Below are 26,226 nucleotides of genomic sequence, written 5' to 3' on the forward strand. Positions count from 1 at the left end.
AAAAATAAAAATCTGTTAACTAAATGAATAAAAAAGATTGATCAACAAAAATTGGAAACGAACCGGCCATTTTTAGTTTAAACTTTGGCATTTTTGTAGGGAGGCAGCGCGTGGCGTAGCACATAACACACATACATACATACGTAGAACGCCCAATAAGGGGATGAAATCGTTGATGGTCGGCGCGGGAGCTGCGGATAAAAATAGGTGATGGTTCGAGCAGAGGATGCTGGCGAACGGTTACCTAGAAACGCAATTAGCGGGCCCTGGCAACTGCTTGTAAATTATATTCACACGATTGCAAGGCGAAATATTTACACCATGAATGAACAACCAAGCGTAAATATGTGTTTGTATACAGGTATGGTTGCGGACACTTCTTATCCCGATTAAAAAGTGACAGGCGCCATTCGCTGATGAATAAAAAATTCTTTTTCATTAATTTGCAGGGTGTCAGACACTTGTGCATTACTTATAGGGCAGCACTCAGAAAATTTAGCAAATGACCACGGAGGAGCTGTGAAAGGTCAAAGTTTACATAGCGCAAAGTGGACTTTCTTGTAAATGCACAATCGATAGCCGGGGTCGGAGGGTGCATTAAGGGTGGGCTTTTCCATTTCCACCCTTAGTCAACGAACGGTCGGATCGGGCGTTGAAGAGAAGCATGCAATACAGCGCGCGTCTGTTTCAACCGCAGCGTCCACGCTTTTCGACCAAGTTTCCGGCCCTTAATAAAAAATGAGCACGCTTACTCAGAGACGGTCTGGCTGACTGGGCTGCTTTTTATTTGCAAACACGCGCGCATCATTGGCCAACACACACAAAACGAAACATATTCATCATAGCGAGAGCGTGTTCTTTCTGATGTATACATCAAGGGAAGATTTTTTGGACGCTGCAGCACTTATGCTGATTTCCCTAGAGCGAAATTCGTGCGCCGACGGACCTGAGCTCAAATTTAAATAAAGTCTTTCAATTTCATTTTGCACAAAAAACGAGATCAAGTTGGAAGCATTTCGTCTCGAATATTTGTTTGATCCTCATCAACTCGAGTTTATTTTTTTCTTCCTCCTCCTTGCCGATACACTGTCAAGTGGTGTACAGTAATAAACATCAAAGCGACATTATTTCTGACTGGCACTCGAGTGAGCTTTCTGCAACTTGACAGCTTTCCTTTGTTGCCATGTATATAGTTGGACGAAATTATTTTTCGATTCACTCCAACGGATAGAGTGTTAAGACGATGCGATTGTTCTCGTTGCAGACACAGCAATGCGAGCGGCGTGAGTCCTGGAGAGCGATCGCCGTTCGAGGGCTCCTGCTGCGGTTCCAGTTACGTGAGCTCGGAAGCGAGCGGCAACGAAGTGGCCAAACACCGGGTGGTGCTGCTCGGCGACGCCGGCGTCGGCAAAACTGCCCTAGTGTCGCAGTTCATGACCTCCGAGTATATGAACACGTACGACGCCTCCCTAGGTGAGTCAAAAGGTCAGAGACGCGCATTTCTAATTCGATCTAGCAGCAGAGAAGCTTTGGCACGTGCACTGCTCACCCCCAGAATCCTCTTCTCCCCCACACCCGCCTCTGCAACGCGAGCGAAAGCAGCAGCACCTGCAGATTCTGTATATATCGTTATGTACTATCGCGGCAGTGTGTGTATGTGTGTTTAAGCCCCTCAGGCGCTGCCGGGAATCTGTCCGTTTGGGCGGAATAATGAGGCGAAACCTGCTTCTTGCCTGTGCACTCGAATGCGAGTAATCACGTCTGAATGATGTGCTGTGCCCTCACAGCCGGGATGAGTGCTGCCATTTTTTGTTTGCTCTCTACTTAGTCTCAAAATTAAGTGAATTTGCGGTTTTCAAACAAATATTTCCTTTAAAGAATATAGACGTTGAAAAGTAAGAATTCAGGTTTTTTTAAATATTAGTTTCATCTCTTTCAACATGGCGACCCCCTGATAGCGAACAACTCGCGAAAACTCCGTGTCCCAATAACATCGCGAACGAACCCCATGGGCTCACGAGCCTCATAGAAGAAAATTCAGTCTTGAAAAAACCCCTCGTGATCCTGCCCCCGCATCGGGTTCTTTTTTTTATTGAAATTCACTCACTAATAATGTGGAAAATCTGAAAATCATATACATAATACCGTTGAAAATATAAGAATCGGCCGGAGCTTTAGCAGACAACCGCTGGACAAGGGAAACGGCCGGTACAATGTGACATCATCATCGCTCAGGACTCAGGGTGGTAAAGATCAATTGTTGGGCTGCTTGTTGAAATTTTCTTTGCTTTCACCAACCCGGAAGTCTAATGGCGGGCCGCTCCCTTTGTCTTGCTTGTCTTCTACCGCGGAGGCTGATTAAAAAAATTCAAACGATGTTCTGATTTTCAATTTTTTTTACGTCAATGTCCTTAAGTTTAGATTAATCTTTATTATGGTTCAGCAGAGCGATTCTGCCCCTTAACATTGCCATATACAGACAAATAAATGCATATACCAACGCAAACATTAAAAAAGGGTGAGAATGTCTGGTTGCTGTGTCATAGCGTGAAAACGTTGGATTGGCCGTTCCAAAATATAGTTTTACCCTTATTTTAAAATTCTAATAATGTATTTTTTCACCATGCACTACGAGTTTGAATAATAGATGTTAAAAGCACAATTCAAAAGTGCTATATAGCTATTGACGGAAACTTTCCGTCCAGTTCAGCCCCTCTGCTTTCAATGGACAAAGTTTGACTTTGACTCTTGAGTGAGTCGTGAAAGACTTTTTATGCGTGTCACAAAAGGATGAATAAAAAAGGAAAATTCCCTGGCGGCATTATTAAAATTGCGGGAGCGATTCTCTACCTCTCTCTACTCGAGCGAGAAGCGGCAGGGTCGAGCTGACACGCCGTGGTTTGCAAAGCTCGAGTCGGTTGGGGTGCAAACGCAGAGCTACGGCTCCAAGTTTAGAAAGTCAAACAGTGATTGCGGAAAATATATAATAATACACATATTGCCAGGCAAAGTGGAGAGCATGTCAAATAGCACAGCCGAGGGAGTTCATCTCGCGGAGCACCGAAGAATGTAGAGTTCGACAAAGAATCTTGCTGACTTGCATGCTAATTTTACAACTCAATTTGTGGTGTGCTGTTATTGCAAATTTAAAATTCCGCGTTGAAGCGACATCGCTTCGCCCGACTGCGAGTTAGTAGAATTCTTGTTTCTACACCAGTGACAAAGGTTTTCAAGTCGCACACGCGCGCGCGCTCTCCCTTACATTCTACATAAGAAACGTTTATTAAAATACCTGTGCGCATTTTTATTCCACCCAGTGTGCTTTTAATGTCAGCATTACCATTTCATGAGGGATTACGAGTTGTGCTAATTCGAGAGTGGAGCGAAGCAGAACAAAAGGCGGCTCAGTGCACCCTAAGGAGCGCTCCGGTCCTTGCCAGTGCGACGCGGAGGTCAACTTTTTGCTCAGCGAGAGCACTTTTGCAACAAGGAGGAAAACTTCTAATTATATTGAGAGCCACTACGGCGACAAGGCATGCCGCTAGTTTTTTCTTCATTTCCTCGAAATATCTGCGAAAAATTTCTCCCGCATACCGTGGTAAAAGAGTTCATTGGACGGAAAATTCAGTGCGGACCAGTCACATGTCCTTTGACGTCCCTAAAATTAGCCTTTCACGGTAAGATTATACATCATCTCATCAAGCTTTCCTTTTTGACAAGTCAACCGAAAAGATGAGTCCTATCTTTGCAGCTTTCAGAAAGTCTGCAGCCAAAGGGAGTGCTTTTTCTTAGACGACTTCATGCTGAGAGAGGAATGGAAAACATAAAATTATTTATTGGAATATATATTACTTGTCAGCTTGATTTTTCTTTAAATATAAGCATCAGAAAGCCCAAAGCAGAAAATGAAAATATTTAGATTTTATGTTTCTCAATTAGACATAACCTATTCGATTGATGCAGGAATGCAAAGTTAAAATGAATCTCCTGTAACCGAAACTTAAATTCTGTTAAAAGTCAAAGCTTTGCGCTTGTTGGGATTCACGCTTACGCGGGGCAAGCACGGTTAATAAGTTGCTCGCATTTTCAAAGTTGCGTGAAGGTGAAATCCACTTTGCGAGCGCATGGAATGACGGGAGGGACAAAGTAGAGTTGGTCGTGGAAATATTCAAATCTGGTCAGCCTAGTTTGTTTTGTCAATCCCTCTCTGGCGGCAGAGAACACGAAACACGAATCATATCTGTCATGCCGATGCTCTTTGTGCCTCTCTAATTAAATGAATTAATCCGCAATCGTCAAGGCCGCTCGCTTCAAAGGCACTAGCAGTCAAAGGCGGGCGGCTCGTTTCCATTGCTTTGCAATTATTATTCAAGCACAGGGGCTTCGAGAGCTCTGGCGGTGGCAGCTGTGTCGGCAAGCCGGTCAGTCCGACTCTCGCAGCACCTCCAGCTTTCAAACTCGACTGTACACGCGAGCGTCAACTTTTGAATGCGGCTTTTGTGACAAAGCGAGCCAGCGTGAAACTCAAAAAGAGCGGCCCATGGAATTACCACTTTACGCAATTTGCGGCGAGTGCCCTAGATGGGAAGGTGCGGTGGTCGCCCGACAATTTGCTCCTGTGCTAAACTTTGCTCTTCGCCGGTGCGACTTTGATGAAAAGCTCAAGTGAAAATTAGAGATACAACTGCGCGCGTATTGTGGTCAACTCGTAAACAGGTGTGGGTGTAAAACGGTGACATGCCTCGTTGTGCAAGTTAGCCACTTCATTCACCTTAAAAAGATACAAAAAAATTAGAGTTTCTGCGTGAATGCAAATTTCCTAGCTTGTTGTTTCTCGAGAAACTTTGCAACTTTTAAACTCGTTTAGAGAGAGCGAGTTGCAAATTAACGCCTTGGAATAAGTCCCGGGCGGGAAAATCTCGACTTAATTACAAAGTTTGCCAAATTGCTTGCAGGCATGCGCTTCAACCCTCTCGATTAGCCCTGCCAGTTTTGATTCTTTTAAACGCACTAATAGAATCGATTTTTCTCTCTCGAAAAAATTGTGTTTTCAGATGACGAGTTTGGCGAGAAGTCGGTGTCGGTGCTGTTGGACGGGGAGGAATCGGAGATTATTTTCATCGATCACCCGAGCAGCGAGATGTCGGTGAGTAACTCAGTTTGTTTCGCAGCAAGCAGTTAATGCCGGGCGCATGAATAATGACGTCGATCTCGAAATTGTTCCTCCGTCGCAATTAATCATGCGAGTAAAATGTCTCTCTCGCGGGCGCGTCGAGCCGTTCGTTGTCTTAATTTTCTCTTGATGCCGGGGAGCTTTGAGCATGATGAATTGCTTCGAGGAATTATTCCGCACCACAGCAGATGAGCGAGAGCGAAACAATCGCCTAATTCTACCCCTAATTGAACTGCGATTTTGAGGCACTTTCGTTTCAAATTCCGCGCGGCTGCTTGTGAAGCGAGGTCACTTTCGATACGATCAAGATTCGATCTCGAGAACGCGTAACATCAAGAGCCGCCTTTTAACAATGAAAAAAAACGCGCTGACGCCAACAATTTTCGCCTGGCGTCGTGCAGAATGCGGCGGTGCTAGTTTTGTAGGGGCGCCAACAATAATTTTATATCTCTCCCTTTGATCGCTCTTCCTCGCTCCTCTTGCCTCTCGCTCTCCTCTTTCCATTTCTTTCGATCGCTGGATTGGTGTAATGATTTCAGTATTCCAAGAAAGCACAATACACCAAATTTGGTAAATCTTTTGAACCAAGGACAAGCAACGAAATAAGCTTCCTATCAAATTGCCTCTGACGATCTCGAATATCATATATCACAATTTGCGACTAAAAAATAGAAGATTCTGGTGCCTGCAAATCTGCCAATCTTAATTTCACGTTTAAATCTGTGTTGTGCCTTGAGCATTTGTTTTCCTGGCATAGATTTAAAATAAAAATTGATTGAAATAAAGATCAGGTATTCATAATGAAAAAATGTTTGCAATCATCGTTAACATGTCAAAAGTGGCAAAAGATTAAAATGTAATGCAGAAATATAACAATTCAAGATCGGATTATATCATAAATTATCATTTGCCCAAACACAATTAGAGAATAAATTGTGTCTCTCTTTTGAAAAACACCAAAAAAACTTGCTGAGCTTACTCACAACCAGGAGCACTTTTAACAGTGACGGCACCAGGTGAAGTTAATCCTGAAGAAGGAAAAGCAGGTATGCTAATTACTCGTTTCTCGACTGAACGCATTGGGCATTAATGCAAATCCCCGCTCTAAGCAGCTGGCCACGTTCTTCACAGCTGGATCGATGGATTCGTCTGCTAAAAAATTTTAAACCCAAGCTCTTAAGTGGGAGCAACCTTTAAAAGGCATCAAACGAGCCAAGCGCCTTTGAAGTGTTTGATTCCGACTTGCAGCCGCCGCGCTTGAGCAATAATTAAAACCTTGTTTTCCTTTCATTTTTGTCGGTGCCTCGGCCGCCTTTGAGCCAGCCACCTGAAACAATCTCCCGTGTTCGAGAAAGCAGGCGAGACTTGGCCTCGATTTTTCTTTGTCAGCTATATGCATAAATGGCGTACGCCGCGTACGCGAAAATCGCTCTCTCATTTCCGACGTAAACTGCTGCAATTTGCCGTAGTTGAGTCAACATCAAGAGAGAGACGGTGAACAGAGCAGCAGCCGAGGGTGCGGAAAGAATTGTATACGCGCGCGCCTCTTCGTTTGCGACTCTGCCTCTCTGAACACACAATCGTTGACTGTGATCTCTCAGCTGTGCATTTGTAATTGAGGCTCGTCGTGTCCTGGAGGATGCGTTGCTGCCAAGACTATACGCTCGTCCATTTGTCAGGGCTGAAGAGGTAACGAGGACGGCAGCCTGCGAGAGGGATGATTAAAATTATCACTTATTAATTCTGCGCAACGACGATGAGTAAGCCAGAGCTACTGCATAGTTTGTCTTGCTGTGCAGCTTAAGTTTTCCTCTTCTGCAGTCTGTTTATACAATGAGACAATTATTTTAATTATACGTTGCCACGATTATTAAAGTTCCAGCAAACTTCAAAGTAAAAGCGAAAATTGTAACAAAAACCAAATCAGGACTACATTCTAAGTTGAAGCAAACAAGAGCGGTTTAAAATTAGCTCATCTCGACCCGAAAACTCAAATATTGTGCGAAAAGCATCAATCTTTCAGTATGCCACCCGTGTCCTTTGCAGGATGTGCGGCTTTTTCGTGTAAACCACGCTCAGCGGGCTGCCAGAATAACATCCTAACCTAATCCCAGCGTAGTCTTTTGATTATTTCACTTTGTTAAGTGTGATATAAGGTTAAGAAAGAGAGATTCTGAATTTTGATCATCTTTGGAAAATTCTGCATCAATCTGATAACTGACCAAAGTTTAAAAATAAAATTGAACAGTTTTCAATATCAGATCTTTTTCTAACGAATTAAAGTTGGAATGTTCAGTATTCGGACACGGGTCTTGAATTTCATTTCAGGGACTATTTTTTAGACAATAATGGAGAGATCTATTAAAAAATGTCCCGTTCTTCCGTAATGTATGACCAGCCCTTTCAGCACCTCAGGTCTCATTGTCAGCAGTACTTAACGTGCACAGCAAATTTGAACTCCGCGGTGGCTCAAAATTTCCTGTAGCTAAATAAGTACCGGCAAAAAAGCCCAAGATCAATAATATCAGGTGCTACGGGTTATTTAATTTTAACAATCGTCCGGGTCAATATTTTTGGACACTGTCTTTATGATAAAGAATGGCGCACTGCGCTCAGCGGCGAACGCAGAAGGCAATCTGTATTCGACTCTTCTCGGAACGCGCAGCAGGTGATCCAGCAATAATGCTACGCTGTCTGGTGCAAGTTCTATTTGCCTTATGATTGGCGCAATATTTATTTTTCCCAGCGAGAAAGAACGTTCGCGGCTGACTGAAGCTTATTACCCTTGGTGAGATTGCAATCGCGAGCAGCGCAGCGGCAAGTGTTCGCACAAAGAAAGGGGAGCGCGTCATTTGCATGCGTAATTTTTCCCAGCACTCAGTCCTATTGTTGTTTGACACTAACTAATGGCGTTCGCTGGCTGGTCTGTCGCGCCTCATTTGCATATCCAGGTCATTTTCCGCTGTATCCGTTGCTAAGCCTTAATTCAATTTTTCTCCCTGCTGTTTCCTACCAAACCGCTGAGAATTGTCAAAAAATGGCGCACGAAACTGTGACTGTAAAGCCAAAAGGTGAAAACGCAGTTTATTTGAATTGTAGCAGAGGGGAAAATTGTTTAGTGGCTCGTGGCGGGCAAATAGAATGATCGATTATAAAACTGATTAACTGCGCTGCTTTTCACATCAATCTCTGCACACGCCAGATCGAAATTTTCCACGCAAGTAAACTTATGCAACCGGCCTGACACGCTGGCTGAGCAGGTTGCCTGCTCTCTCATTAATCTCATTTTGTTTATTTTTCCTTTTCACTATTTGCTCTCGCGCTGACTAATTACAGGGAAATGCGGTTATAGTTTATTTTGCAAATCCCTAGACATCCTCCGTCACAAGCTTCTGTTCCGTTTGGCTACTTTTTTTCGAAACATTTCGTTAAACAAGATTTCACTTTCAAAATTGATTGAAATTTTAGATGCGGACCATTTACAATCGACCAACTATAGGAACATGCTAAATTTTTAAAAGCTGCTTCCATTAGAATTGTCACACAACAAAATAATATGGAAAAACTCATGTTGAAATTTAAGAAATAGATAGCATACGTAAATATGTACATGAAATATTTGTCATTATAGTTTTTATTGTATTCCACAAGTGCCAATAATAATGCTATTGCAAGAAAAATTAATGAAAAAGGAGCGTATTTTTTAATCTTGTCTATTTCAATTGTACCAATTTTCAAGTGGTGGCAATTATTCACATTTTCTGGGCGTGTTCCACATGTTTTCCGAGTAGCTTGAGGCTTGTGATGGTAAAAAGCACGCGCCTTGCGTCGACTTTCTCGCGTGTAACAAGCGGGCCGACCACTTGAGATTGAGATTTATGCCGGCGAATAACTTCTGCGTCTGTAATGGTCAGCTGAGTGACCTGGTCCCCCCTTTTCACCAGAACAGACCCGCTCGCCGATTTAACGGCTCTGACGGCAGACACACGGCCATAATTCAGCAGATATTGCGAGATCCACCGGCGTAAATATTATTTACAGTCACCGCGTCATTTTTGCAGGCGTATGCTTTCACAGTGGCGGCCATAAACTGGGATTTGCCAGCGCACACACAAAGCAGTAAAAAAAGAATGGCATTTTAATTGGCTTCCTACTAGAACCGCTGCCACCACCGCAGCCGCCGAGTGCAGTTGTTGTTTGAGTCCATGCAGGCAGCGTTTGCATCCATTTACCGAGAGCGCACACAGTGAAATTCTGCGGCCAGCATAGCTTCAATTTGCAATGGAAAGAATTACCTCTGGCATTGAATATTATTGGATATATATCGCAGCGTTCAATAGCGTCATTTGCATTTACATCAACTGCAATTAACAGCCTTTTGTGCGAGTTCAAAACACCTCTTTGTGGAGAAATTAGGTCAAATCCAACTTGATGTTTGTTTTCCGTTTAATCCCGGGGGGAATTGATTGTAATTTACAATTAACAAATATTCGACACCTCATAGAAGTACGAGACTGTAATACTCAGTGTGCGCGCGTGTGCAAGATTCGAGTCTTAACAAGGAGACGCGGAGTCAAGCTTGTCCTCTTCAGTTTCCAGTCACCCCTGCCGTCTCTTTTGCTCTCAGCACCCAACTAGATTTCTCCCCGTTTTCCCTCCGGCTTGATTTTCTCAAAAAGGGCATTTTCGCCGCACAAAAACTCGCAAGCTGCCTTTTTGCAGAGCCTGCGGGCGGCTGGGCATTTCAACAAGAACGGTAGTCGGTTGGTTTGTCAGTTTCCTGGAGGCTCAACCGACGTGAATTATTCACGAGACGAGCGTAAAAGATTCATTGCGCCCTCTTTTGAGAGAGGGAGGGAGGGAAAGCAAGTATTTGGCCAGGAATTAATTTGTTCAGAAGTGGAAGATGAAATCGGAGCCGAAGCCGATTGGAAACCACCCTAGGCAATCGTGTGTTTTCGCTCCCCTCACTTGCTGATCGATTTCGTCAGCATCTTTCTCAGGCAGGCTGGGCTTATTAATTGGCAGGAGAGGTGCAGAGTATTCAAATCGAATCTTACAGCCGAGTTCTTTTCTTAAAAATGCAACATCAGCGTACCCACATTATTCAATTCAGTTTTCCTTTTCCTAATTGTGCCTTCTCACGGTTTCTAGGAAACTGAATTAACTTTCAGCATCGTTAACCACATAACTTATGCTCTCAACAAGATTATTTATCAACAAAATAAATATATTATAATGATATTTTTCAAACGAAAGTTGGAACTAAAACTCGATCCTCGAGAAACGCTATCGTACAGGCCTGAAACACTAATAATTGGTCTTTTATCTATATGCAAAAATATTTTCATTGCAGAACTATCGGTTCTATTTAAAAATTTTCATATGAGTTGACGGTTTATGATCGCACCAATGCACCTGTATGCTCTGCCCTTAAGTTTATTGTTATTTTATTACGGAGTAGATATGCGCGTGATAGAATCTAAGCGGAGAAGATAGAAATGGCCGCGAGTGAGTGAGATGGCTCAAAATAGAAGCTTCCACCGACACCAACGCACAGCATGAAATTGGATTGCTTTTTAAATTACCCAGGCTCTATTGACACAGATCGATGAATGGAAAACATCGAAAAAGAGTTCAAATTTCCATTAACGTGGACGCATTGGGGGCACCATGCTGATGGGAAAGAACATTATAATAAAACATACTGCAGCTCGATCGTCTATAGATTTTCGCTCATCTTTGCGCTTTTCCGCGGCACTTGTCCAAAAAATAAAAAAAATCACCACTCCCCATGTTTGCCTTCCGTTTTTTTGCCGTATTTGCGTTAGGCAAATATTATTTTTCCTCCTCTCTCTGGCTCGTCAGCGCAAAGCCGCCCGAGAGACGAGTGATTGCTTGTAAATCATCAGATCCCATTTTTTAAGCACACACAAACAAGCTGTGTTATTGTCGCGGAAACGGCGGCCACTTTTTCACTTTTTCTGCCCTCCTACGCTGCCGCCGCTGCTCTTTCTCGCCGCGCGCTCCTCACAAATCACGAGCAAAGCAGGCTGACGCAAAATCCCGTTTGCCTTTTTCCGTGTTCGCTCCTGAGCGGGCAACAAATTTTCCCTTTCTCCGCCCAGCCCGCTTCTGCAGCCGTCGGCTCGGTCCTTAAATCGTTCATTAATCAAACAACTAAACTTGGAGGCAACTCTGCCGATGTCATGAGTAAACTAAAGGCCGTCGCTTTTTATTTCGCTCTCCGCTGTGTGTAATCCTATTACCGGACCAAATTTAATCAAAATGCAATCTCGTGGCATGGTTTAGGCGACTTAGGGATGTTGTTCATTCCGATAATTAAGGCGGATCGCATTAATAAGACGCGTCAGACCGTGAAGACGTGAGATACCTTTTCATATATAGTAGAAAAAATGGTCTTAATAAGAATCCGTGCATGTTTTATTCAACACACGTCACAGGTTGCTTTTAGTAAAAATTCCGTCCTCTTTTCCTTTTACAGGTAGAGAACTCACTGTCCACCTACGAGCCACACGCTTGTGTAGTGGTTTATTCCGTGACAGACAAGGCGTCAATCAAAGTCGCCGAGGACATTCTGCATTATTTATGGAGGCAGAATTTCACCCAAGAAAAGTCTGTAATCTTAGTCGGCAACAAGGCTGATCTCGCGCGAGCCAGAGTTGTGCCTACAATAGGTTTGTATTTTCAGGCCAGAATCCATTATGAAAATTAACACCGGCGGCTGTGTGTGTGTGTTGCAGAGGGAAAGTCGCTCGCAAGCTCTCTAAACTGTAAGTTCATTGAAACGTCAAGCGGCCTGCAGCACAATGTTGACGAGCTGCTCGTCGGCATCCTGAAGCAGATTCGGCTGAGGGACAACCGCGACAAGAAGCAGAAACAGCGGCAGGGCAGTACCAAGAGCACCGCCAGCAGCAAGCCTAAGAAGAGTTTGTATGGGTCGAAAACCACGCTCTCCCTCAACATCGCTCGCGAAATCCTCAATAAAATGTGTATCAATGATCCTAAGTCAAAGTCATGCGAGAATCTGCACGTTCTCTAAGGAGCACAGCTCACAGGAACAACATATCCCTTGAAATTAAATGAGGACCACCTTCCCTCGAAACAACTCGCGGTAAGCAGGACAGTGCCCCTTTTTCGTTTCAAATCTCTGTACTGGCGATGGCACCGCCGGAACGCGCGGGTTGCGGCAGGAAATTTCTTTTGTAAAAATTCATGATCTCAATGGCCTTCCATGGATGACCAAAATTTCTCTTGTTTAGAACGTATATAACGCTGATCTGGTGCTGACGAAGAGTGTGCTTAATTCTAAATAAAGTCTGTTGACCAATCTGGTCACGCTTAAGGACTGGAGGTGGTTGGCACGAAAAAGTAGGTTTCCAAACAGCCTAATTGAACAAAGATATTATTGCATACATGTTGCAGGATTAATTACGTTTTGTGTTGAGTGTGTCAACTCTTCGTCTCCCCTATTCATTGGTCATTTACGTTTTTCATCATTGTTATTCAAGATGACTGCCAGGGTAAATAAGAGTGCATTGAGTGCGAAAAAGAATAATATTTTTATTTTTCTTTTAAAATATAGATTTAGAAAAAAATGCCGCACGCTTTGACAATTTCGCTATCAATTGTTTCATCATAAAGGCACAAATTATCATTGAATAATTACGTTTAGCCACTTAAAAATAATTCAGTCTTATTACATGGATGGATTATAGACATTTACAAACTATTATATTTTGTATACTTGAGTAAATTAAATCTTTCTTTGTATTTTCATAATACGGAAAAGCGATTAAGAAAATTTTCAGTATAATATTATCAATGTCAATATAATAAAGTTAGGCACAGCTGGCATAAAATGGAATAACGTTAAGATAATTAGCATTCAAAGAGGAAGTTTTTGTAAGTACATTTTCTATCCTTGAGCAAGTGATAGCAGCCCTCCTTCAATAGACATGAAAATGTTTGATTGCTGTTTACATATGATGTGTACTGTGATAATCCTTATACAGAGTTATAGACAAATAAATAAAGAGAGTATTCAATGTTATGGCGTTTGTACAAATATCTTACAGTTGAGTTTCATGTGTGTTCCGACAGCTGTACCCTTTGAAGTTCTGATGGTAAGGTCTGCTTTTTATTGTGCGAATCGAGATTCCCTGGGGCTTGGGCGATTTTCTTTGCTGCAGCTCATCTACCTCGTTTTCGTCTACTGAATCTACGTCACCTACAACACATTAAAACACGGTTTTGTCAATTGAATACATAAGTACGTGATTTTTTGCGGATGCAACTGGTAAACCAGTCGACTGTTTAAACAAAACTTATATAATTTAAACTACACTGCTTAACTAGCAATATAGAGTTATTTAACATACTATCAGATGCCAATTTACAAGCAGTAAATTTGCCCTTTTCCACACTTTCAAGGATCCTTCACAACAACCCTAAATCTCCATACAATACCAGCACAAATCTAATAAGAACAATGGTGATCAAAAATTTTGTATCAGAATTGGTCAGTGTTTGAAATTTGTCAATAAGTAACTGTTCAACTGTTCCTCTCAGTAATGCTTTCAAGATTGATATAGACCACACAAATCAATGTTCAATCAAAGAATTTTAAATTCCATTCGCAAAGAAAGAGGGAAAAGAAAAAGAGAGAAAAGAGGGAAAGAAAAGCTAAGAAAATTATAGACAAAATCTTCATCATTCGATTTTTAAAATTGATAAAAATCAATTAAGTAATATTTCAATTAAGGAAGCATTATCCGATACTACAAAGAAAGCTGAACTATAAATATACTATGGCAAAGTAAAATTTTTCAGAAACTTTAAATAAATTGAAAATGGTAATCAACAGTCACTAACCGTCACTAGAATTGTTGGAAGTGATGAAATGATCAGATTTAATAATCTTCCTGCTCCGCGTTCTCCTGTAGTACTTGAATTCCCTAGGGAGTGTGTAAGAGCGGGGCAACGAGATTTGGCTATCTATGTCGGACGGAATCCTGTACGACTTATACAGTGCTTTCTCATGGCGCCTCTCCTCCGAACTGTCGGCTTCCTCCTCCTCGTCCCAGTCCCGGTAATCGAGGAAGCGGGGTGCCAACAAGATTTCGGGTGTGTGCGCTCTGTGCTGCTTGTGAGGAGGCGGTGGCGGCACCAGGTAGGGCCTACACGCCGGCCACGGCTGCTTCTTGGCCCTGGGGATGGGCTGGCTGAGTGGCTGCTCGTTATTCGGCCGCTGCTGCAGCTTGCCCTGCTGGATCTCCTCCTCGATCACGCGTAGCTCAGCCATTTGCTGCTGCTTCTTTTCCTGCAACTTCTGCCGGATGTTGACGCCCCGCGAGCACACGGAGCCTTCGGTCTCGCTTGAGATGCTGGGCAGCACCGCGGCCACCGGCCGTTTCCAGAACGGCTGCATTGGCGGTCGCACCACCGACGGCATCACTGGCACAGGCACAAAACTGGTAGGTTTCTTCTTTTTCCGCTTCATGGCCGGATTGAAGCGGCAGTTGAAGACGCCACCAGGCACCGGCAGGCCGCTGTTGCAGTTGGGCGGCAGTGCCGGTCGTTGAAGGCAGCCGTTGGTAGTTTTCCGGTCAGAAATGCTTTGGTTTGACTGCGTATGGAGCAGGCGTTTAACATGGAAGAATTTGTAGTAAATCAGCATGAAAAAAATTCCTGGAACACATAAATAAAATTTTTAATTTAATTCTGCAAGTCACCCTTTATATTTAATATTTAACTCTAAAAATTGGTTTAGCATGTTTTAGATAAAGCATAATTATTAGAGTAGCAATTTGTGTAACTATTAAATGTGGTTGCTGAGTAGCTGTGGAATTTATATGATGAAGATTAGAACTGCAGCTAAAAGTGAGCAATTAAAAATGACAAATATTGCACGTTCATTTAAAAATTTTCACAGTTTCAGGGATTGTGTTTTTACATTGGACCAGCAAAGAAACTTTGGCCCAAACCTGGCTGTATCCAAAATAAAAATATAATGCATATCAACGAATTACGAGAGGGCTCATTACAAGAGTTTAAAAGCAGCAGGATCCTTGGTAATTGTCTGTTTAGATGCACTTGATTTCTCATTGCTCAAATTTCCCTATTACTGGTAGCACAAGACTTGGGAAACACTACTCATTGTCAGACACTGAGACACTTACAAATGAAGAAAATCCTATCCTAGTTATAAAAGTAACTTGGCAGAGAAAATTAGTTGTTAGTCAAGCAAATACCCTGGGTGCGTAATTCATGTATTCCATGCAATTAAAAATTCTTAACATTTTTTTTATTAACTTACCGAATGCAAATGCGGGGAAGATGAGCATCAGCACATTATCCCTGTACCAGAGTGAGACTCCTTGCACTCCGATGAGCCACATGGACACAAGAAGGGAATTTTCCAGAAACATGACCACATAGAAGATAATCATTTTGCGGCGAGGCTTCTGCTCTTGCAGATTGATGTAGCAAAACACGTAGACTAAAGCGACAAGCGCTGACAGGGTCACTTTGCGCGACTTGGAGATTTTTTCTCCATGAAAGACATTTCTTGGGAAGATGAGCCAGAGAAACATGGTGAGCCAATGCATAATAATCACTAGCAGCACCCACTGTTGGTATACGGTGGCGTAAACAGTGAGTGATGTAACTCGGGCAGAGACGGTTCCAAGGCGCCACAAAAATTGGAAAATCACACCCAACCAGGTGAGCATAAGGCGATGGACGTTTTGTAGACGAACATTCTTGCTAAATGAGGCTAAGGCCCAGCACACAGAGAATAAACTCAGCGCGATTGATACCTGGAAAAGAGTAAAATAATTGTGTTGAACAATTTTGGAAAAAAATCAAGACGTTTTCCAAATCACATTAATATTTTATGACATAATACAGCGATGTTTTATGTATTAATAAAATATATATTCTTATGAATAGGGAGGCAGTTGGACATGCCAAGCAAAAATTAAATATTTACTTTGAAACAACAAAGGCAAGCCCAATTTTTAATCAGCATAAATACTTTCCCTAAGAAAACCCTGCTATTCATACAAAAATAATTTCTATAGCTGAGCCTTGACTGATCAATCTCGACAAATAAGAAAATTATCGTAAGTTCCAGCTCATCATTACGTTTTTTTAATCTTAGTTTGCAACCAAGTAAAAAACAGAGCTTGTAATTAGTCAAAATCGCATGTATATATCGTATTATATAGTATAAATTATATCATTATACCTTATTAAGGTCGGAAAACTCTTTAGGCGACACCATCTCCCAAAAGAGATAAAGCTGGGTAAGCAGCATGGGCGCTGCTTCGCAAAACGCGTGCAAGAGCCGCAGCATGCAGAGGTCTCGAACCTCATGCTTGATGTATCGCATGTCGACAGGGATGAAAAGCTTGAAATAGCGCCAGAGGATGCCACACTGCATCAGGTGCAGGATCACCATGCTGCTCCTGTTGCACTCTTTCTCCGAGCGCTTTTGGGTGTTTTGGAGGTACCATCGTAGTGACATGATTTGGCAGAGGAGATTCGAGGTCAGCACAAAGGTCAAGGATAGGACGCACCACAGCAGATGACCCTGCTGGTAAAGGGCGTACACCATGACGGCGTCGAACACGACGTCGCAAAAGTACGATGCAAGGGAGATGATGTTGAAGAGGACGTCGCACAGTGGCACAAACTCATGTTGTGCTGAGGTCTAAAAGCAAAATTTTGATATAATGTACATATTATAGCTCAATTAACACTTCTCTTAATAAAAACTTCTACACTTAAATCCTATTTTAATTTATTAAAAAATCAGCACTGATAATGTCACAAATTTTCGCATTTAGACAAAGTGTTTTGAAACGTCAAATTTAAATTTCATCTCTCTAATGATGTTTTACAAGCAGTTCGATTTAACGTGGGCTGTATCGTGATTGCATTCCACCAATGTGAAAAATGCCGATGGGAAAATACAGCACTCCAATACAAAAGCAGGTTTTCAATTTTGACAGACGATGACATTTTCTCACCATTTTAAACCCTCAGATGTAATTTTGTTCCTTTCTTCGCGTTGAACGTCAACTCCTCTTAACCACATTCGTGAATTTGGGGGTCTCCATCAGCTAATATAGTGATGCAAAGGTCGAAAGTCGTGCAGCATCCTCAGGTGACTCTCATCTACACGACATCACCATCGCATTCCAATCTTCTCATTATGATTATCACTGGAGGCTGCATTCCTGCATGTTTTTACGCTTTTGTGGTCAACTACCAACCTGCCGGTTTTTGCAACAACCATTCAGCACTGATTTCCGAATCATACAATGTAATTTTTTAATATGTACACCCACGAAAAACATTTAATTACGCCAAAAATACAAATAAAAGTGTTACAGTTTTTTTCTGAATCCATTTAAAAAATTGAAAAAAATTGCCGCGCCGGATTTGAAATGGCTCATCAGGTTGATTAACCTGTAATGTCGCTTGCCTCTGCTCGCGCTCGTGGATCGTGGATTGATGGGTATGGATACATAAACAACAAGCAGTCTGCTTTTGGATCGTTGGATGTTGGACGCCGAAACCTCAAATCCTAACAGACGACTGTTTTCTTCTTTTGTTTTGGTAAAAATTATATATGTATTAATAACTAAATCCTAGTTTTTCATCTCGTGTTATGCCTACTAGATATCCTTAGTCTCAATTGATAACAAAATTAATTAGACGTTCATTTTTTCTGTTTATCATAATTATATATTTTTTACATACTATAATGTACATCATATTCTTTATTTTTCAGTGATTACTGTGAAAACTGCAAAATGACCATGTTTTCGCAAAGCCCTCTGGGAGGAACCTCATCTTTTGTTGGTGCAGCGGCAACTAACACCGTAAACCCAATGCGCGACTTTGAAGTCACATCTCCACCAGATGACTCGATATCATCTTTAGCTTTTAGTCCACCTGCTCTGCAGCAAAATTTTCTAATCGCTGGTAGTTGGGACAATAATGTAAGTATTATAAGCTTGCTGCAATTTAAGATCAAGTTTAATTTGTTAATGCTCAGGTTCGCTGCTGGGAAGTTGAACAGTCTGGAAAAACCATTCCAAAGTCGATGCAGTCCATGCAAGGACCAGTTCTTGATGTTTGCTGGAGCGATGTAAATCAATCGAAACGTTAGAATTACGGAAGCTCACAATTTTCATTTCAGGACGGAACCAAAGTCTTCATGGCTTCATGCGACAAGCAGGTGAAATGCTGGGATTTGGCCAGTAACCAAACTGTTCAAGTTGCACAACACGATGCCCCGGTTAAAACCTGTCACTGGGTGAAAGCACCCTCTTACACTTGCTTGATGACTGGATCTTGGGACAAAACTTTGAAGGTATCAAATAACAATTTTTATTTTTGGAAGGCATTATAAATTTATTTTGCAGTTCTGGGACACACGCAGTCAAAATCCAATGATGACAATTCAACTTCCGGAACGTTGTTACTGTGCTGATGTTGTAAGTAGTTTGAATCTCTTATAAATTAAATCTTCATTAATTTCCTAAGGATTATCCTATGGCCGTGGTTGGTACAGCTGGCAGAGGCTTAATCGTCTATCAACTGGAGGGACAGCCCCAAGAATACAAGAGGATTGAGTCTCCATTAAAATACCAGCATCGATGCGTCTCGATCTTCCGTGACAAGAAAAATTCGCCAGTTGGTTAGTTAACATAGCAGCAATCTCGTGAATAAATAATACAATTCCCTAACTCAGGATTCGCCCTTGGCAGTGTTGAAGGCAGAGTAGCCATTCAGTATGTGGCACCTCAAAATCCAAAGGACAACTTCACCTTCAAGTGCCACAGGTCCAACGGCACTCCTGGTGGTTTCCAGGACATTTTTGCTGTGAGATTTAATTTATGCCTATTAAACGTTTACTATTGTTACTCAAATGTTCAGGTAAACGACATTGTTTTCCACCCTGTGCATGGCACCTTGGCCACTGTGGGCTCTGATGGGAAGTTCAGCTTCTGGGACAAGGATGCCAGGACAAAGCTCAAAACCTCCGAAGCCATGGAGTCACCTATAACCAATTGCTGCTTCAACGCCAATGGCCAAATTTTCGCCTACTCTGTCAGCTATGATTGGTCAAAGGTAATAGCAAAATTGATGGTTAGTTGCATATTTTTGTATGTTTCATTTTAGGGCCACGAGTTTTACAGTCCTATGAAGAAAAATTACATCTTCCTGCGCCCTTGTTACGAAGACTTGAAACCGAGAACAAAGCCATAAAACTCAACAAAGCGATGTGACACTGCATTTAGGAATAAGACAGGACAAGAGTTAATCAACTTTTTAATTTGCTTCCCAAATTCCTGTAGTTTGACTAGGTTAATCATCAAAATACCATAGCAGTCATTAATTTTCCCTTATTGGTTAAGAGCTAAGCAGACAACAGAACTATTCTTTCATTTCTCTTTATTGTTCTCAAAACTTGAAAACCACCAGACTAATTAACAACAAAATAAAATGCCTTTCCTATGCTTTCAGTTAGTAAAGAAATTGTAAAATATTATTCAAAGAACGATGAGTCATAATGCACTTGTTCATCATGAATTGACCATAAGATTTCTTGTTAAATGTAAATTTTTCAAAAATAAAATGAAATGAGACATAATATAATATTTCAATATTTCACTTTAAACCCTAATACAGAACAGTTGGTAAACTTTTATTAGTTCATCATCTAGCTTATCATAAAAAGCGTGCGTATGGGTAGTGTACTGTATGACTTGAAATTTACATATAATATGAAAATCTAACCCTGCAAATGAGCATCAACATTTCATATGACATGTTTGAAATATCACAAATAGCTTAAAATTATTTTGATGTCCTTGCAAATTGAATCAAAATAAAAAGGTTATAATAAACTCTGGCACGGAGTAAACAATTATGAGGAACAACAGTTTTTTTTATCTAATTACACCTTCCTTTCTGGACTACTTGCAGCTGTGGGTTCTGGTGGCCATGACTGAAGTCTCACATACCTCCTCTTCCTGAATCTGTCTATTGTATCAATCAAGTTAATGCGACGTTCAAAAAATGAAACAATGGGTGCTCCTGAAGATATTAATTAATATTAGGGTATTTTTGTCAAATTTTCTATTACCTGTTAGAGCAGAGGCTAAGAATTGATCAAGGGTAATGGACCACTGTGGAGGACTATCTGATTTTTTCCTTGTATTATTATTCGGTGTTTTTTCATCCTCATCAGTGCTTGGCGAGGCGGGCAGGGCAAGAGCATAATTGCTGCCGCTGCTCTCACTACTCTCCATGTTAACTGATGAATTTCCATTGTCATCTTCCTCTCCCAAAACTAAGTTTGGCGGCGACTGAAAATTAACGATGAGGATGATGTAAGAAGACATTTAAAAAAATTAAAAATTACTTGTCGAAAACATAAATGAATTGGTTGTTTTTTTAATATTTACTTAAATAAAATTTAATCCTTTTTTCTAATTTTGATCAAATATCATAAGATTAGTCACTTAAAAATCCAAACAATGTCACCGCATTACTCACCACAAATCGAGGACTAGATGGTGTCTCAACTTTCAGGCTGGGTGATTGGAGACTATCCACAGACGCTTGGCGAGATCCAAGGAACTTCTTATTCACGTCACCCAACTGCAAAAGCAGAGTACCTGAACAAAAAAAAATACCCTTGATTATTACCTTAAATCTTGGCCTTTATCAACCAACCAATGCTAGCTATTGAATGGTATGTTTCTTCATCTTCTGGCTCTGCGTGAAACATGTCATAAAGAGTCTTCCACAGTGATATGAAATAGGGTTGTGCCATGCACGGCATAGCTTTGGAATGAAGTCTGCTTGGGTTGCTTGGCAGCACCAGGGAATGCAAACTGGAGACACTCATTTTCCTCCAGGATGGTCCTTCAGCTAAAATAGAATTAGCACTAGCCTCATTTGTCTACACTTTTGAAATACCTGAGTCAGGACTCGTGGCACTATTCATAAAATCGTAACCCAAGCAACTGGCTTGCTGCTCAAAACTGTCAAAGAAGTCTGTGGCTTCAGCTGCAACCTCGGCATCACTTTCTGCAGTAGATCATGAACCAATAAATATGCAACCATAGCATTGGAAATAACCACCTTGCTGAGGCGACTCGATTTCTGAAGGAGAAAGCAGTGGGGGCAAGTGCAGAGTGTACAGAAGCTTCAACCTCTGAGTGAGGTCAGCAGAAGATGTCATTCCTAAGGCTCCAACAAGCTCTCTGAAGTTCAAGAATCCGTCTTCATCTCTGTCCATCAACTGTATAAAGCATAAACATATTAAACTTGATGCATCTTCCTTACTAGCTACTTTTACCCTGAACAATCGCGCAGCTAAAGTTTCTGCGTGAGAGCAGTGGCCCCAGGGCGAGAGCCCAGTGAAGAGAGATTGGAATAGCTCAAAGTCCACTTTGAACATTTCATAGTGAGGGGTGGAGGGATCAATGTTGGCTATCCGTGCTGGCTGGCTTCCTCTTAGACACAATTGTTCTTCACGAACGAGAGCAAGAAGGTCCTGAGTGAAAAGGTTTAGCAGAGTATGTGCATATTAATTACACAAATTACCTGGAGTTCATCTTGCGTGAAGAACCCAAATGAGGCGACGCTGCGCACAACATTCCGACTGACGCTGTCTTCCAGTGACTGGACAACCCTCAGTCTGTGTCTTAAACGCATTCTCTCAATTCCACTGGCGGTTAGGCTGCCATATTTACTGTACGACTCATACAGCAGGTTTTGTATAGAGATGCTCTGTAATGAGCTCAAATTCAAGCGTTTTTAGGAGGAAAATGAGAGGATAACTCACCTTAACAATAACTTCATTATCTCTGTGAAGGGAAATCAGATTGTCACTTATTTCATCATTTGTAACTCCTTCCAAATAATTGGTCAGAAGCTGCATAGCCTCTCCCTCATCTTTGCACGTGAGCAAGGCATCTTGATTGTTCTCTAATATTGCCAACGCCAGTTGGAAGATTACTTTTGCACCGTCATAAAAGAAGCAGTCCACCACCAAAACGGCACTCTCATAATGCATGACGCTGTGAGAGAAAGAAGTTTGGTTCATCAGCAACAAAAATTAAGTAATTGAGATGCAATACCTCAAAAATATAGTCAAAAACCAAGAGAGAGAAATCATTCGGATCATTCCCAGGTCATCAAGCTTGGCGTGCAACTCAGGTAAATGTGTTCTGGTGAGGTCGTCAAGAACGCCTTGGTCCACTAATGCTCCAACAACTCTTGAGTTGTAATAATCAGGCAGCATTTGTTCGCAAACGGCAGCAAGTAGCCAAAAGCTTTCTTCTTCAGTGCAGAAAAGTAGGAGAACCGAAGCGACAATATTCATGGCTTGGCAGTATCCTGAAGATAATAACAAATAATTGACAATTTCATATCATCTTTCAATTTATTCACCAATTTGTGGATTTCTGCAGGCATAAGCTCTGAGAACTCTGCGCAGAGCACAGATTCCAATTTCAGATTGGAAGGCAGGGTGCTCTGGCAGGGAACGGTGTAGGTCCCGCTCTATCTCATCATTGGCAGTTGAGGATTTGCTAAATGCTTGGTTCACCAATGAGCGATACAGTCCAGGCTCAGCCATTGACATGTCCGTCATCGCTCCTGGAAATTCACTGGGGTCAAGGAAGTGAGTTTCTTGAGTGTGTATACCTGAAAATATTGGCCACAACTCTCTCCGCAACCCATTTGGGATTCCCGTGAGCACAATTTTGGCCAGCTCCACGGTACGGTACATGGTGATTCCTTTGCCATAGATGTAGAAATGCTTTTCCCAGTTAGATTCTTTGTCAGATTCAATAGTTGGTGGGGTCGGATTAGGGAATTCAAAGAGTGTCATCAGAGCAGGCTGGGGATTCCAGTTATTGGCTTCATCTGCAGAAAAACATTATGGGGGAACAAAAATATGGTTTAAATCAAACCGTGATGAGATGACTCAAGATTGCTGTCTGCTGATGATATCGACGTGGTGAGATTCACTTTGATGCGACTGAGTAGTTCAGATATTTTCCTCATGACGAATTCCCTATCTTTCAGATTCGAGAAAAGATGTGATGATGCGTTCTTGTTGGTAATAAGCATTGCAAGGTCACTGCCAATATTTTGAGATTCAACTTTTTCAACAAGGTTGACTTCCCTCAGGGGAATGACCAAAGTAACCAAGTTGGCAACCTATTTTTTGAAAATAAAAGTTAAACTGGATTAATGCTGCACAATTGATCAAATTACCCTGCTATCAAAGCAAACAAAATTCTGAGATAGATACAATGTTCCCCAAACATGGTGCTTGTTGTATGGCGTCCAGAGCGTAGCATCAGAAGTGCCATCAAGTTTTTCAGAGTTTGGCAAGTGAAATTTCAGCCGATAGGCTTCGGAATGAGCTCTTGCATCCAGATCTCGTTTCAAAAATGAGTCTTTTCTTGGAACATTTATACTAAAAAATATTTACTAAGCAAAACATGTCATGGTGTATCTAAGAGCGTACCTGAGCTTCTTCAGCAGTTCCTTGTCTTCATTGTATCCACTTTTCTCATCCATAAGTCTAATGATGGAGGAAATGTAAGAGTTAAATACTTTTAGAAGTTATTATCAAGAGCTTACTGTTTCATAGCAAGATTCGCCAGTTGCTCCATCAAAGTAAAAGTCTCCGTTTTGTGTAAAAACATGGAAAAGTAATGCTGAAAAAAGGATCAAATTAAGGAAACCTCTAGTATGAACTATTTTTCATAGTAAGTTCCATAATCTCAAGTGCCAGAACATTTGATTACAAATTGCTCTTTCCAATTGACTATGATCAATTATTAAATTAAGGAATTAAGTGGTGAATTACATATTCTATTAATTGATGCAATAATGTACTGAAATTCTGACAATAAAGGTACACCCAATTACATTTCGATTAATTGTACCCAGCAATACATATGACTCAAATAAACTCCAAAACAGGATATAAAGTTCAAACACTAAATTACCAGAACTTTTGATGAATTTGTGAAATAAATTTTAAAAGTATTTGAGTTAATCGTTGTGTTAGATCAACCGACACCAACTCTTACAAACTATTAAAATTAATGTACCTCTTTCTCTCTTGTGGCTACTCTAATGCTGTCAGGAAAAAGAAGGCTGTTTGTCTTGTCTAGAGCTGTAACATCAATCCATCTGATCACAAGTCGAGTTTCTTTACCAAGGATGTAGGCGTAAAAGCAAAGGTGCTGTACTGTCAAGTACATCCATCCCTGCCTGGGCATTTTGCCTTTCCAGTAACTGCAGGAATAATAGCTAACAAGTTTCTCCTCGGCTGGAAAATTGAATAAGCTGCGGAATTTAAATGCGGTTGCTTTGAATGATTTTGTTTCCTCATCTGCAAGTTAACAGAATATATTACAAATCAAAAATGATCCAACTTCAAGATTGTTACCTTCCACAACAGGAGTTTGATTAGCTATCAATGAGTGAATTTTGCAGCAAACAAACTCGGTAACATCATCTTCTGTGTCAAAAGTCGAGAGAGTATCCATGATGCTTCGTTGTAGCCAGTCCCAATTTTCTTCTATTTCAGCATGTGTGAGGGAGCAAGCTATCACTAAACATATCAAATATGTGATTAATGATACGTTTAACTTTAATTTCAGTAAAAGGTTTTACACTGCTACAATTGCGCACCTTACTATAATTAAAAATACAATGAGTTGTTCCTGTCTTAAAATAATCAAGACATTTTAAGCTTCAGTGTAACAAAATTTATTCATTTTATTAGTTAGAGCCAGCCTTGGTTGGCCATACATGGATAAAGCTATTGAAATTTAGGTTTTTTTTAAGTTCAAGTGTTCAAATGGTGTAATTCTGTGACTCCAAAACTAGTCAAAATGAATATAAAATGACAAATACACTATTGACAAAGAGAATAAAATTCGATTAAAAAATATTTTTCATCGTAAAAACAAAAATGATGCATAACAATGTCGATAATATCAATGATAAATAATTTGTGGTCTCCTACTATGATCCAATTTTATTTTTGAACATAATACTAATTACATAATATAATAGCAATTTATAAGCTTACTTTGGAAAACCTCTGAATTGGGTGTTTGGTGCAATATTCTGTAAGGTGGAGGTTTTGTATCAAAAACACTGTCCAGAGTTCCGACGAGAAGGGAAGAAAGGCCTCTGCTACTGCCGTGACCCCTTCTTCTTTGCAACAAGAAGTATGGACTGGCTTGCTCTGTCACCCTAAAACGAATTAGCACGAAGTTAGATCAAATACATACATAATGATTCTAGGGGCGTATCAAACGCTGCCTCGATTTAAAAGTCTTGTTGCTGACTGCATGAGACAATGTCAAGTTCATGTCTCGAATCAGCGGTGACAAGATTAAAATAAATTTTACCATAGAGCATTGGCAAGCAGCACTTCTTGCGGTTTCACCCACATGGTCAGGACAGCTTCACGCTGACTTTTGTTCCCTTATTGATCGCATCTTGACGAAATCACTCAAAAGTAGATACCGTACCCGAGGTATTTCCGTACAGTGCGTATTGCATGGATCTGGAAGGGACGTTGTTTATCTTTGATTTCATGCGCATGTTGTGGTAAACCTGTGTACCATTGATGTAAAGCAGAAAGGGTTATTGTATGGTTGGTACCAGGTCAGATCGAACAAATTTATTTAAACTTACCGCTATGCTTGTTCCACGCTTTGTCCAATCAGGAGCCGCTTATCCACTCTACTTTTTCAAATAGCCCGTCCACGCCTTAACTCTCTAGTCAAATTAAGTCAATTTTAATGCCAAATTTCAATATATAAATCAGGTTCTTTAAGATTTTTGAACGCACTTATAAAAAAATGTACGCTTCTTTATCATAATTTGCATCATATATATTTTTATAAAGGTAAAATTGATTTTTTTTATCGCCTTAAGATAGTGTTTTGACTTTGCTGAAT

General features: G+C 41.1%; 5 protein-coding genes across 5 annotated transcripts in view; 3 read left to right on the plus strand and 2 right to left on the minus strand.

Annotated features, from left to right (window-relative positions):
- LOC135947442 (GTP-binding protein REM 1-like) overlaps positions 1 to 13,247 on the plus strand; it is a 25,787-nt gene extending 12,540 nt beyond the window's left edge. Inside the window, exons 3-6 of the mRNA XM_065496360.1 lie at positions 1,265 to 1,473; positions 5,055 to 5,146; positions 11,679 to 11,871; positions 11,938 to 13,247. Coding sequence (XP_065352432.1) covers positions 1,265 to 1,473; positions 5,055 to 5,146; positions 11,679 to 11,871; positions 11,938 to 12,236 — 793 coding nt within the window. The 3' untranslated portion in view covers positions 12,237 to 13,247. The remainder of the gene's footprint in view (positions 1 to 1,264; positions 1,474 to 5,054; positions 5,147 to 11,678; positions 11,872 to 11,937) is intronic.
- Nrg (Neuroglian) overlaps positions 1 to 26,226 on the plus strand; it is a 71,758-nt gene that overhangs the window by 34,798 nt on the left and 10,734 nt on the right. The window lies entirely within an intron of this gene.
- Positions 12,738 to 17,462, minus strand: LOC135939620 (cell death abnormality protein 8-like). The gene is made up of 5 exons (XM_065484094.1): positions 17,230 to 17,462; positions 16,446 to 16,910; positions 15,513 to 16,014; positions 14,069 to 14,884; positions 12,738 to 13,424 (listed from the first exon to the last, which is right to left on the minus strand). The coding sequence occupies exons 1-5, from the start codon at positions 17,230 to 17,232 to the stop codon at positions 13,267 to 13,269; spliced, it is 1,944 nt and encodes a 647-aa protein (XP_065340166.1). The 5' UTR covers positions 17,233 to 17,462; the 3' UTR covers positions 12,738 to 13,266.
- On the plus strand, positions 17,676 to 19,763 carry Rae1 (ribonucleic acid export 1). The gene is made up of 9 exons (XM_065476410.1): positions 17,676 to 17,821; positions 17,997 to 18,207; positions 18,264 to 18,356; positions 18,408 to 18,581; positions 18,634 to 18,705; positions 18,755 to 18,908; positions 18,963 to 19,093; positions 19,148 to 19,342; positions 19,394 to 19,763. Exons 2-9 carry the CDS (start codon positions 18,019 to 18,021, stop codon positions 19,478 to 19,480), a joined length of 1,095 nt encoding a protein of 364 aa, XP_065332482.1. The 5' UTR covers positions 17,676 to 17,821; positions 17,997 to 18,018; the 3' UTR covers positions 19,481 to 19,763.
- Positions 19,650 to 25,878, minus strand: Tbc1d8-9 (TBC1 domain family member 8/9). The gene is made up of 20 exons (XM_065476395.1): positions 25,672 to 25,878; positions 25,347 to 25,513; positions 24,699 to 24,863; positions 24,358 to 24,641; positions 23,882 to 23,958; positions 23,766 to 23,822; positions 23,510 to 23,714; positions 23,203 to 23,452; positions 22,934 to 23,155; positions 22,679 to 22,885; positions 22,366 to 22,624; positions 22,071 to 22,305; positions 21,830 to 22,015; positions 21,582 to 21,779; positions 21,365 to 21,524; positions 21,200 to 21,310; positions 20,954 to 21,151; positions 20,774 to 20,895; positions 20,361 to 20,583; positions 19,650 to 20,311 (listed from the first exon to the last, which is right to left on the minus strand). Exons 1-20 carry the CDS (start codon positions 25,713 to 25,715, stop codon positions 20,172 to 20,174), a joined length of 3,510 nt encoding a protein of 1,169 aa, XP_065332467.1. The 5' UTR covers positions 25,716 to 25,878; the 3' UTR covers positions 19,650 to 20,171.

This window comes from Cloeon dipterum, chromosome 1 (assembly GCF_949628265.1).
Source record: "Cloeon dipterum chromosome 1, ieCloDipt1.1, whole genome shotgun sequence".
NCBI lineage: Eukaryota > Metazoa > Arthropoda > Insecta > Ephemeroptera > Baetidae > Cloeon > Cloeon dipterum.